Source organism: Paramisgurnus dabryanus, chromosome 10, assembly GCF_030506205.2.
Source record: "Paramisgurnus dabryanus chromosome 10, PD_genome_1.1, whole genome shotgun sequence".
NCBI classification, from domain to species: domain Eukaryota; kingdom Metazoa; phylum Chordata; class Actinopteri; order Cypriniformes; family Cobitidae; genus Paramisgurnus; species Paramisgurnus dabryanus.
The window spans coordinates 18,941,533-18,955,560 of record NC_133346.1 but is presented as its reverse complement, the minus strand read 5'-3'; the positions used below and the strand labels follow the sequence as shown (position 1 = coordinate 18,955,560).

Below are 14,028 nucleotides of genomic sequence, written 5' to 3'. Positions count from 1 at the left end.
CAATGTTTGACATGACTATGAATCTTGCACAAAGCACCATCACGGCGTGTGTTTCATTAATTTTTAAATGCAAGCGATAGTTTACAGCAGTTTATAATGCAGACACGGTGTGGTGTGGTGTCATTTGTCTATGTTTTGTACATATACGTTTTACGTTTTTAGCAAAAAATTGCTTGTGAATTAACATCAGGTCCGCGGACCCCCGGTTGAAGACCCATGATTCACTGGAATCTGTGTGTGTGTCTACATTTCTCATCGTGATTGTTAATGTGCATTTAAAGGAATAGTCAATTTTCTTAAAAGAAAAATCCAGATAATTTACTCACCACCATGTCATCCAAAATGTTGATGTCTTTCTTTGTTCAGTCGAGAAGAAATTATGTTTTTTGAGGAAAACATTGCACGATCCCAAACGAGGCATAAGGGTCTTATCTAGCAAAACGATTGTCATTTTTGAAAAAAAAAAATGCACTTTTAAACCACAACTTCTCGTCTAGATCCGGTCGTGATGCGCCAGCGTGACCCCACCCAATACGTCATGACGTCAAGAGGTCACAGAGGACGAACGCGAAACTCCACCCCAGTGTTTACAAGTGTGTTGAAAGAGGACCGTTCCTACGTTGTTGTATGTCAGCTGATACTAATTCATGTCTTTGTGTCAGTTTATTGTTTACAATGGTCCGCAAATGTGCGTTTTCAGGGCTCCAGACTGCCCTTAAAATTTGAGAGTGTGCCAATGAATTTTACATCCAGTCGCACATGTGCAACCAGTAAATTTGACCTTTTTTTCCAAAAGTGCACAATAAAATGTGTCACTGAATTTGAAAAAACACGTACTTTCTGCATCTTTCATTAAAGTATTTATTAATAATACAGTGGAAATTAGTAGAAATGTGAATATTTGGTTAGCATGTTGATTTACGGTGTGTGCCCCTAAATTTTCTGTTGGGGGCCACTGTGCTCCTAGTGAAAAAAGTTAGTCTGGAGCCCTGGTTTTATATATGTAACACGTGACCTCCCTACGTCACTACGCATTTATGTTAGGTCACGCTGGACCGGACCTAGACTAGAAGTTGTGGTTTAAAAGAGCATATTTTTTATTTTTCTTGTGAAAAATGACAATCGTTTCGCTAGATAAGACCCTTATGCCTCGTTTGGGATCGTTTAGAGTCCTCTGAAACTCCGTTGAAAAAAACTGTTAAGTGTTGAGTTAAGTAATAAATGTTGGGCTCTATTAAAGTCCATCAAAATTAGAAAAATCCTGCAATGTTTTCCTCAAAAAACATAATTTCTTCTCGACTGAACAAATAAAGACATCAACATTTTGGATGACATGGTGGGGAGTAAATTATCTGGATTTTTCTTTTAAGAAAATGGAATATTCCTTTAAAACCATTTTAAAGAGCTGAATGGTATTTCTTGTTGTGATGATGTGAATGCGTGTACATTTTTGTTTATAATAAGGTCGTATTGAGCATGTGATGCGATAATCTTTTATGCTTACACTTCAGCGCAAATAGTGACGAGCTCCCTGATATTTCTCGTCGTTAATCTCTCATTTTAAAGAGCTGAACCATAACTTCACGTTGCCATGACACTCACGTCCTCACTACAACACGCCCATTACGCCATTGTTTCTGCATTTCATTCACACAAAGGGCTTTTCGGGTATCTTACGGCAATTTTACTAGGTCTTCTTTCCGGGACCACATGTTTGAGCTGTCTAACCTGAAAATTACTTGGAACGACAGTGACATCTTTAAATTTCCCCAAATTTGGGAAACCCTCCTGCAAAGTACCAATAAATGAATAGTTCACTCCAAATATTTTTTTTTTGTCATAAATGGTGTTGGGGAAAGTTACTTTTAAAAGTAATGCATTACAATATACAGTTACTCCCTAAAAAAGTAACTAATTGCGTTACTTAGTTACTTTTCAGTGAAAGTAATGCTTACGTTACTTTTAAGTTAATTTTGCATTACTTTTTCTTACCTGGTCGAGGCTTGATCACTTTCAGGCCTTGCAGGTGTTTTTATGATGGCAAAAATGTCAAATTCTTTTGTTTGACATCTCTGTTTCTGACTCAAACTGTTCCTGCTCAGCCGCACAGAGTGCGTAATTCTACGTTAATATGTTCAGTTTAATTCAGTACATTATTATAATACATTATAAAAGTTGAATGAATTAAACTGAAAAGTAACTTTCATTACTTTTAAAAAAAGTAACTCAAATATTAATGTGTACATTTATAAAGTAATGCGTTACTTTACTTGTTACTTCAGAAAAGTAATATTATTACGTAATGGGCATTCAGGGTTTCCCGCAGAAAATTTGTTAGGGGCGGGGCGTATGCATCATGATAAAAATATTTTTATTGAAAACACTCAAATAAAACTCAATTTTGAAGAAACTATGACAGAAAATTAGCACATACCAGATTATTAATAAATTCAATGTTTTATCAACAGGCTAGTTATCCTTCAGACAGTGACGGACCATGTCTTTCTCTTGGCCATGTGGCGTTTGGTGGAATTTTTTTTTTGGACGACCTAGTTAAGGTGGTAGGGTATCCCAGCTTAGGTATTTTAGTATTTTACTGTGCATTGGGATAAACATGAGGGTTATAGAGAAATGACAGAGGAATTGAAAACACAGGCATGAAATTTCACATCAAAGGGCTTTAGCGGGAAGACCATGGTGGAAAATTAATTTTAATAAGCCAGGCCAGGTTGTCAAACTGATTTTGGTATTTGTTGTCACCGGCAACGCTGTCCAGTTAATTAAATTAGCACTGTGATTAGCTGTGTGACAATCGAAATGATTACAGGCAGCCTTTCTGCACTAAAAACCCTCATAAAGGAGCTTGAACCAATATGACAGGCACCTGGTGTGGGGATAAACAATTTTGATATCATTCAGAAAAACAATCACTGATAATTGGGAACATCATGAACATCACAATGAAAAATTTAGGTGAGAGAAGGTAACATAAAATTATTTTCCCTTGCTTATGTATTCTGTAACGACTCCGCTCCTGATTTTCCATTTTTCACTCCTCGCTTGCCACCTGCTCTCAATTTGCCACTTTATTTCCTTTTCAAATCTATCTTTTTCACACTGGAACACTTACAAATTCTGATTTGGACACACAATCAATAGGAAAAAGCTGTGTATAGGAATGGATTTGCTATACACAGCCATGTTTTGTCCTATCAGCCGACCAATACTGTGGACATATTTATGTGAAATTTTCACTCTTGTTAAAGTGTGCTGTGACATCTTGGGATGTTTTGTGGATTGGAAATGTCACCCAGCAAGGCTTTATTGTGCCGAAACAGCTGCCGGTCTATTTTATGACGAATCCAACTGTGCTTTTCACAGAATTTGTGCTGGCTTCATCTTTTGGATTTTGTGTGGAATTATATTCTTTTGGAATTTGAACAAACATGCCATGCAGTATAATTAGTATTTTTGCAAATTGGGCATGCCTGAATTTAAAAGAGTCCTCTACAGTAAAATAATCAACACCTGTGGACGTTTCTCAACCAATCAAAATAAAATATAGAAAATGTACACCCTATGTACAATATACAGTACTTACTATATACTTATAGCAATTAAAAGCTGTCATGTAAGCAAATACGACAGCACACAGTGACAGCATCCAGTTTATTGGAAGTATACCGGCAAGGGCCCATGAAAGTTGGTAATCCGACACATTTCCGCCATTTCCACTATTTCCGTCTACTGCCATAGAGATTGCTGCACCAGCCATACATTATCAACGCTTTCTTATCCAACAGGGAATGTACATCAGCTGGATAGTCACTAGTAAAAGCATCGGGACTGGGCTCATTCGTGCGATACCATCGTCCAATAAGCATTATCAGAACACAGAGTATGTTTCTGGCTCTAGAGACTACAATAAATCCCAGTATTGTCTGTATCGTCTGTTTTTAATTTGGGCTATTTTGACCCATGTCTTCGGAGAACAGGTCTCAAATAAACAATGGATTTGCGACCAAATTCCATTCTCATTTAAATTATCACCCTCAGCTGTGGTACACAACCCATAGCCATAGGAGACACTGACAGGCAATGGATGTACAGTAGCTCTGAGATGCAGCCTCCCATCTGCTCTTGTGTTCACATGAATTCTCATCAGGCTGGGAACAGCTGATTAAAAATACAGCTTCTCCCTGGGATGCTGGATTATAAAAGCTGCCGTTTGCAAGCCAAGCTCGAACCAGTAAAATATATCATACTGCATTTGATATGTGTCTGTGGTCTGTCTAAGGGCTCTCATATACCTCATTAGGTTCCTTTATTGGAAGGTTGATCTTTATCTGTAATTCAGAGATTATTACTGTTTCTAAAGAGAGAATGTTTCAAGGCTTTGCGCAAGATGGACACTCAATCTTTTCATTTCACAGCTGTCAATTTAAAGGAGCTATTCATTCCAAAATGATATTTTTGGTCAAATTATACAGCCAAAAGTGATGTCTGGTGCTAGGCGACACAGTTCTGCTTATGAGACACCCAAAGCCACGTGAACTGATGCCCGTTTTATATGTTGGTTGCGTGAGCAGTGCGCGCCCATTGGAGCAACAAACGCAAGTTTGCGTTACTTTATTTTTGAGCGAAACATTTTCAAGAAGCTTATTTTACAACCAGTGAAGCTTATATAACTATTGTGTAGTATTTTATAAAATGGGTGGTGGCTTGATGTCATGGCTCCACCTCATAATCACTACCACACACATTCTGGTGCCAGAATGTCTTCACTTTTTGTCAGAATTTTAATTCAGTCACATTTTACTTAAATTGTGCAGTAATAATCACCAGCATGATATAACAGTGTTCCCCTCACAATATATACTATAAAGATATATAAGAAGTTATGTACACTCATAAATGGTTCTTACAGTGATACACTCTAAAAAAAGTGGTTCTTTGCTCGTAATCCTAGAAGAACCATTTTTAGTGCCATATAGCACCAGTGAAGCACCTGTGTAGAACCACATAGTGCCATGTAGAACCATATTTGGTGCTATAGTGGTGCTATATGGCCCCCATATGGTTCTACACAGGTGCTTCACCGGTGCTATATGGCACTAAAAATGATTCTTCAATGATTACGAGCAAAGAACCACTTTTGGTGCTATATAGCACCGTTTGTTTTTAGAGTGTAGCACTAAGGGGCCATTCACATGTCACGCCTAAAACGCAAGGAAAACGCTAGATGCGTAGTTTCTTGTCACATGACTAGATGTTTTTAACTCAATGCTGTGAGGACTCGCCTGGAAACCGCGCGCCTACATTTGAAATATTGAACTTGAGCGCACAAAAGACGCAATATGTGAACAATATGTGAACGGCCCCTAAAAGTGTTTCAATGGCTCATAATCATAGGAGAACCATTTTAAGTGCCATATAGCACCTGTGTAGAACCATATTGTGCTCTGTAAAACCATAAGTGGTGCTATAGTGTTGCTTTATAGGTGCCATATAGCACTAAACATTTTTCGCTATGATTACAATCTTTTCGTGTATATGTAATTTTTATAATGAAATTGAAACTAAGTGAGACTTAAAATATAAACAATTTAAACCCTGATAATACAGTTATCATGAATTTTTTGGCCATGATAACCATGTATTGAAAATCTTATACCATGAGGGCCCTAGCAGCAGTCATTCTCTTGGGCCTTGACTCAGTAAGCTTTTCGCATGCATATTTCATTTTTTTGCAAAGCTTTCTTAAATTTTCTTAAAGCTGAGCTTCAGTTTGCACATGCACATGCAACATTTTTATACATTTACTATAAATAAGATTTGTTGGTTCAACTTAAAAAAGTAAGTTACCTGGTTGCCTTAAAATTTGAGTTCATTCATCATTAAGATAATAAAGTATTTATTTTAAGGCATCCATTTTTTTTACTTTGAGGGCAAATAGACCTCACTTTTGGCCACTTCTATATTTAAAGACTAACACATTTAATAATTCCTCATAATCTTTACATAAAACTACTACCATTTTATACCATTACATACCAATTCAAGTTTGAAGTACCACTTATATCGTGGAAAATAAATATTTGACACATCAGCATTTTTATCAGTAAGGAGATTTCTAAGTGGGCTATTGACACAAAAATTCCACCAGATGTAGCCATAAAGCCAAATTTTGAAGTCATACAAAGAAATTTAAGTATACAAGTTGAGTCATAATAAATAAATTGAAATGACACAGGGAATAAGTATTGAACATATGAAGAGAACAAGGTGCAAAATAACATAGAAAGCCAGGAGATCACCTGAAATCTGTCAGTATTGAGAGAGAAACCCTGCCCCCTATCAGTACAAATTGATATCAGCTGCTTAGTTCTAATTGATGGCCTATACCTGCTTCTCATTACCCAGGAGGCACACAGGAAAGACTTCATGATGGGTAAAAATGCTTTTCAACGATAAGATTACAAAGATCTTGAGAGAGTTCTTTGCTTTTGTGTCATTTCACTTTATTTATTATGACTCAACTTGTGTACTTAAATGTTCTGATTTCTTTGTATGAATTCAATATTTGGCTTGATGGCTACATCTGGTGGAAATTTTTTGTCAAAATTCCCTTACTGATAAAAATGACGTGTCAAATACTTATTTTCCCTGTTGTATAATTTTTATTTATTTATACAATTCTATATTGATATATTTGGCAACTATTGATATATAAATTTGAATATTTTAATGTTTAATTGAGAGCTCTACTTTTTACACGCTGCTTTTAGAAAGACACTTCTGGAATAGGATAAGTAATAGCTTTCACAAAGATCTGAAAGTCATTTTATCTCACAAAATAGCCATTTTACTGGAATAAGCTATCAAGGGAAGCAGTGTTATGTAATATTCTCTTTAAAGTGATTCGCTTTTTTCTGTGCCTTCATCAAACTGAAAGTCTTTTGTCCCTTATCTTTCAGGATAATGTGAACTTGCTGCTCACAGAAGAGGAGATGTACAGTCTAATGGAGACTTTCAAGCAGTGCAAGATCATTCCAGGTGTTTATATCAGGATCATGGTTTGAATATACTGTCTTTGTAAAGTAAGGCAGCTAATTAAAGCTTTGCTAATTTATCATTTCAGTTCTGTAATTACGCCTTTGTCTCATTTCCATTGATCGATGACGCCCTGACTTCCCTCTCGCCTACCTTTTTGTTCAGAATCATGCCTGGTATCAGATGAACTCCTGCAATACAGGCACTTTGTGACCAAGCAGCTCTTTGAAAGAGATTTGACTGATGAGGAGGAAGAGGAGGTGCTGGCCCAGTTTGCAGCTCTAGATCCAGAGAAAAAGGGTCAGATCGAGTGGTCTGACTTTCTTTACCATGAGTCACTTTCAGTCCTGCAGAAGTTTCGCACTGAGGTGAACTAGGACATAGCTTGTTTTTCAATGCATCTGTTTTCCATTTCTTTTCGTTTTTTCCATTTGTTTCGTGGTGTCTGAGAAATTCTTTCCAGTCATTTGCTCTTCATTTATTCTTGATGTGTTGGAGAAATAAATCTCATCTCTGATTTTTTCTTTCTTATGGGCCATTTTTCGCGTAGGTCATATAAAAACTCTGTTATCTTGTCTGCCATTCGTCATACCAGTCAAGCTCTTCCTGAAATCCTTCTGGCATTTATGGTAGTTATTCTGTTTTTTATCCAGAATTCGCTGGTAAGAATTCTCACAGCGAAGGAGAGGGACCGGGCTCGAGCTGTTTTTCAGAGTCTGGATCAGGACAAAGATGGGATCATCACTGTTGGAGAAGCCAAACGGGCCCAAACCTCCTGGTTTCACAAGATGAACAAAGACTCACAGTCTTGCAATGTCAGGTAAGTCTATCATTTACTGAAGGGTTAATATAAGCATAATAAACAATGACTTCAGAAAATCCTTAAAAATGATTTCGGTAAGTTGTCCAATTTGTTTGGCCTCCGGGGGTAACAAATCAGATCAAGCGAGCTGGGCATTTCATAGGCAGCCAATGCTAACTGCTCTCACTTCATTAGCATGCATCCCACATCTCCGCTCGCGAATTAAAGGCTAACTTTGCATTCTGAAGCCCTGCAGTGGGAATATGAATCATTTAGGCACTGAATTTGCTGTCAGTTCTGACTCTGAATTAATGCATAACGCACAGTTGATGATATAACCACTGAGGTAACCCATCTGTGGCCTGGAAGAGGAAAACGTTTTTTCAGATATACGGTTTAAACAGGAGAAGGACAGAGTTTGAGAAACACATTTTGATAGTTAAATCGTAAATCAGAATTCACATGGGGCAAAAACCGTTAACGCTTGACGGAAGGCTCGTCTAAAACGTGGACAACAGCCAATCACAGTGACCGCAAAACATGCTCGGGTCTTACATAAACATAATTGGCTGACCTGCACTAAGTTATTTGCATAAGGCAATCTGATTGGTTGACGCACGCATTGATGCTTGAAAAGTTTAGAACTGGCAGTGACACAACGTTTGCTAAGATTATATGGCTATTTTTTACCTGTACTGTGCAGTAACTGTATGTTTGTGTGTAAAGGACAGTCTGTGTGTTGACATCATCCTCCATTCTTCATTGTTTTTTTCCATTATTCATCCCATATCCACCAACAATTCACGCTGCAGGCTTACAGGATTGTGTTTCCCTTGCAATGTGGGGTAAGTTACATCCATCAGCATGGGTTTTCCAAGAAACATCACATGCTATTTTGTAACATCATCACCATTAAAATCGTTTTCATTTCATATCATTTCAATATTTCATTTCATTCTGTGTACCAGAGGGGCCAAAAAAATCAAAGTTTAAAAATATCTAAGCAGTAACCAAATCTGGTTAGTTAAAGGCTTTAATGGCCATTCTTCTCTAAAATGGTCTTTCTTTTGTCTGCTGGAGCTGTATTAGATTAGATACTGCCCTCTTATTATCTGGATCAAAAGAAGGGCTTTTGTTCATCTCAGGGAAACCCTTAAGAATGTTTCTCATCAGCTTAAAGGGGCACAGCAGGTTAAATGAGTTCAAGTATGTGTGGATGTATATTTGGATGTGTTCGTGGCTTGGCTAAGCTTTCGATCTAATTTACGCTCATTAAAATCAACCGAGGCTTTGAGATCAAAGTAGATAGAGGTCGTAGATCATAGCAGCTCCAGTTCTGGAGGAGAGAGGAGCTTTGTTTCTGTTCCTGTAGCTCTATTGGTAGAGCATTGCATTAGGGTGACTATATATTTATACATTTGGGGGCAGGTTCCTGGACAGGGCTTAAGTCTAGTCCCAGACTAAAAAACAGTTTGCACAGACATATCTTAACATTTATCTGTACCATTGTTTTGTCTTTATTTGTTTTCTTTTTTAACCTAAAATGGGTGGGTTTCTTCAAAAATACCAAAATACCATACTGATAAAATGTATACTTTGTAATGCATTGTGAAATGCTTTGGATAATTAGTGAAATTAATCAAATCATTTTAGTTCATGCTAAATATAATACAGATTATATACGATGTATATATTTGCATACAAAATTAAAAATTAAAAAATAATTGATACTGCGCCTTTATCCCAACTGTAATCTGTAAAAAGGCCATCAACCAATGTAGTATCCTCTGGTTATGTATCGTCTGTGAGTTTTGAGGTATCATAAGAACACCAGATGAAGAGTTTGAAAACCAAATGTAAAACTGCATCTGCTCGAGAGTCTGTATTTCATCTTTCTTTTCTCATCTACAGCATCAGTCATGTAGGACCAATATCTGAGAGCAGTCCAGCGAGCTCCAGCAGTGAGAGAAGCAGAGATAAAGCCATGGAAAATGACAACAGGTTCGTGCGTTTCATGTTTTAATATGTGTGTGGGGACCAAATGTCAGCACAAGGATAGTAAAGCCTAAAAATGGGACCAGCTTCAGAAAATTGGCTTTATAAAGGAAGTATCCCTATGGGAGTGTTTATAAGGGTAATATATAAAAGTGCTCCCATGTGACAGTTAGTGTTAGAGGAGCAATTATATAACTTAATTTATTAACACTAAAATTTATCTCATTGGATAAATCGGGTTGAAGACCGTATTGCCAATATAAAATAGACTGTAAAAAAGATTTGTTGGTTTAACTTAAAAAAGAACGGTACCTGGTTGCCTTAAAATATAAGATTAGTTGACTAAAAAAAATTGTAGTATTGTAAATAGTATTGTAAATTATTGTATTGTAAATTGTAATATTTTTTAAGTTGAATGATCATAAAATTTTAATGCAACCATGCAAGTTAATTTTATTAAGTTGAACTAACTTTTTTACAGTGTAGCTGATATACACGTCAACTGTGTTGCTGTAAAAACACGGTGTCTCTCTGTTAACTCTGTGATGCCCCTCTTTGTGTGTTTTAGACCGTTTACCTGGGAAAACTTCCTAAGGCAAAGCGCCATTTACATCCTGGCCGCCAGGCCCAACAGCTCAGCCCTGCACATCCGTCTGCCTCTCTAACCACTGCCCCAATGCCTAAGACTTCAAGATGGGCTAGAGGAAACCGTCTAGGTCCGGTTTTAAGAGACACAGGTGCTCAGAACTTATTGCCCGACACCACGAGAGTAAAAGCAAAAAGAGTACGCCAACACATTCGAAGAACGTACAAGCCATGGCCGGATTCTCCCTCCAATGACGCAACACTTGAACCACAGCACATCTGTCACCACTTCAGAATTGAGGTTTTAGAAGCTGTACACTTTTGTTTTTGTGACCAAGATGGACTAAAAACATGTTTACCCTTTAACAGAGAAATGCACACTGTTTGCTTATAGTGTTTTTGGCATTAGTCGTATTCAAATTGTGGCTATAGCCAATTAGTTTGCAGGATCAACGTGAGATCAATGGTTGCATCATTGCTTATCTAATTTCACATCTGATGTCTGTCATTACAAAATCTAAATATAGTGAGATTAAAAGAGAAAAATGCTATATAGATACTATACAAAGTCTATAAATATATTTCATACAATATATATACAGGATATTGTATGCATATTTATTCCCATTAATTTAAGGATGGATTATGGCCTAGGCCAATGGGAAGGTTAATCTAAAAACAAGGCACTACTAAGGGAAATAATTACAAATATTATCAACCAAATATTAAACTAGACTTGGTTAAATACATTTTGGGACATTTTAGGGCAAAGTTCTTGAATATTAAAGAATTTATTATTAAAAAAAATTCTGGGTCTGGAATAAATGTAACTCCTGTAGATGTGGAAATGCTCACCTATGATTCAAAAAGATCTTCCAAAAAAATTCTCTATTGTGGTTATTTAAAGGCAAGACAATATGTTAAGGTTTTGAACTTACTGCCTGTAAAACCCTTCTATTCTCTTCCTTCCACATATTTTTGCATTAGAATCATGTTGAATTTGTTCTTAGACGTGGTGCAGATAAGACAAAACCCATACCTAAAACCTTTTTATTCTTAGGCAGAACTATACACACTTCTGTAAAATAGCACTTCGGTTTACACTCAATATATCAAACTGTATGAGGGGTATGTAACATCATATCAATGTTTACGTATACGGTCATATCCACTGTATTTGCTTATTTTATATTGCTCAAGGCAGTTATTTCAAGGGACTGTGCAATACTCCTAAGTTTTGCTGGTAATGCTGGAAATAAATGCATGATGTTAACTCCAAAACTAAGATTGGAATTGTGTGGACTCATTATTATCATGTGGAGTCATTATTGAGTTTCATGTGGTTGTGATTGTTTCTAGCATTCAAAGATCTAACTATCTTGTCTGTCTCTGTGGCTTTATCTGTCTGTCTCTTTACCACCCATCTGTTTCTTTCAGTCTGTGTGTCTCTTTGCTATCTGTCTGTCTTTGTTTATTTCCATTAGTCAGTCTCTTTCAGTCTATGGGCCATCTTTTAACGATCTTAGCGCATGGTCTAAAGTGCACGGCGCACAGTCTAAAAGGGTTGTTCCTGTTCTCGTAATGATTAATGGGTGTGTTTTGGGTGTAACGTGCAATAAACCAATAAGAGTCTCATCTCCCATCCCCTCTAAAAGCCAGTTGCGCTCACGCCATGCCGATTGCCTAGTTAGATGGAGGATTTTTTTTTATTGAAAAACTAAGTGGAGGAAGAAGACCAAGTTTGATGTTAAAAATTGCTTTGTTTTTATTTGTATTGAAATTGTTATTTTTTTGTATTATAAACCTTTGGTTCTCTTTAAAAGTCGTTTTCTTTCAGTCATAAAGGTAAAATTAGCAGGCGTTTAATTACTGTAAATGGATAGCCTACATGATCAGGGTAATCTCAAAGAATAATTTACAAATATGCAAAAAAAGATTTGTACTGTAAACATACTTTATTTGTAACAAACAAGAGATAAAGAATTTACAAACGTGTGGAGAGCCGAAACATGTCAGCACTCGGACAGCACCGTGAGTGATTTGAAAAGCATTCCTTAAAAAAGGTTCTCATCTCATCGTATCCAGAGTTACAAAGTCATCATATACAATAAATCCGTGGGGTGGCATTTAAAAAAATAAACATTTAAAAATATCTGCAATATTTGTATTTATTTAAAGCAAAACATTCAATTACTTACCAGGCTTCAGTGAAGAAGCTCTTTCAGTCTGTCTGTCTGTTGTTTATTTCCACCAGTCTGTCTGTCAGTCTGCCTGTCTGTCTGTCTTTTATCATTAGTCTGTCTATCTGTCTGTTTGTCTATCTGTCTTTTCTCATCAGTCTTTCTGTTTGTTTGTTTGTTTATATCCATCAGTCTGCCTGTCTGTCTTTTATCATGAGTCTGTCTGTCTGTTTGTTTATTTCCACCATTCTGTCAGTCTGTCAGTCTGTCTGTCTGTCTGTCTGTCTGTCTGTCTGTCTGTCTGTCTGTCTGCCTGTCTATCTGTCTATCTGTCTTTAATCATGAGTCTGTCTGTCTGTTTGTCTGTCTGTTTGTTTGTTTATTTCCACCAGTCTGTCTGCCTGTCTGTTTGTTTGTTTATTTCCACCAGTATATCTGTCTGTCTGTTTATTTCCACCAGTCTGTCTGTCTGTCTGTCTGTTTGTTTGTTTGTTTGTTTGTTTATTTCCACCAGTATATCTGTCTGTCTGTTTATTTCCACCAGTATGTCTGTCTGTCTGTCTGTCTGTTTGTTTGTTTGTTTATTTCCACCAGTATATCTGTCTGTCTGTTTATTTCCACCAGTATGTCTGTCTGTCCGTCTGTCTGTCTGTCTGTCTGTTTGTTTATTTACATCAGTATGTCTGTCTGTCTGTCTGTCTGTCTGTCTGTTTTTTTCATCAGTCTGTCTGTCTGTTTGTTCATTTCCACAAGTATGTCTGTCTGTCTGTCTGCCTGTCTGTCTGTCTTTTTTCACGAGTCTGTCTGTCTGTTTGTTTATTTCCACCAGTCTGTCTGTCTGTCTGTCTGTTTATTTCCATCAGTATGTCTGTCTGTCTGTCTGTCTGTTTGTTTATTTCCACCAGTCTGTCTGTCTGTCTTTCTGTCTGTCTGTCTGTCTGTTTATTTTCATCAGTATGTCTGTCTATCTGTTTATTTCCATCAGTATGTCTGTCTATCTGTCTTTTATCATCAGTCTGTCTGTCTGTTTGTTCATTTCCACCAGTATGTCTGTCTGTCTGTCTGTCTTTTATCATCTGTCTGTCTGTCTGTCTGTCTGTCTGTCTGTCTGTTTGTTCATTTCCAGCAGTATGTCTGTCTGCCTGTCTTTTTTCATGAGTCTGTCTGTCTGTTTTTTCCATCAGTATGTCTGTCTGTCTGTTTGTTTATTACCACCAGTATGTCTGTCTGTCTGTCTGTCTGTCTGTCTGCCTGTCTTTAATCATGAGTCTGTCTGTCTGTTTGTCTGTCTGTTTGTTTATTTCCACCAGTCTGTCTGCCTGTCTGTTTGTTTGTTTATTTCCACCAGTATATCTGTCTGTCTGTTTATTTCCACCAGTATGTCTGTCTGTCTGTCTGTTTGTTTGTTTGTTT

At 37.0% G+C, this 14,028-nt stretch overlaps 1 protein-coding gene across 2 annotated transcripts in view; it reads left to right on the top strand.

The window, feature by feature from the left end:
* The window catches only part of phf24 (PHD finger protein 24), a 32,045-nt gene extending 20,323 nt beyond the window's left edge, over positions 1-11,722 (top strand). Inside the window, exons 4-9 of one of the 2 annotated variants that reach the window (XM_065290472.2) lie at positions 6,978-7,056; positions 7,219-7,421; positions 7,707-7,873; positions 8,668-8,700; positions 9,767-9,856; positions 10,419-11,722. In XM_065290472.2, the coding sequence (XP_065146544.1) occupies positions 6,978-7,056; positions 7,219-7,421; positions 7,707-7,873; positions 8,668-8,700; positions 9,767-9,856; positions 10,419-10,515 (669 nt within the window). In that variant the 3' untranslated portion in view covers positions 10,516-11,722. The remainder of the gene's footprint in view (positions 1-6,977; positions 7,057-7,218; positions 7,422-7,706; positions 7,874-8,667; positions 8,701-9,766; positions 9,857-10,418) is intronic. The other variant, XM_065290473.2, reaches the window with a different exon arrangement.
* Positions 11,723-14,028: the final 2,306 nt, after the last annotated feature.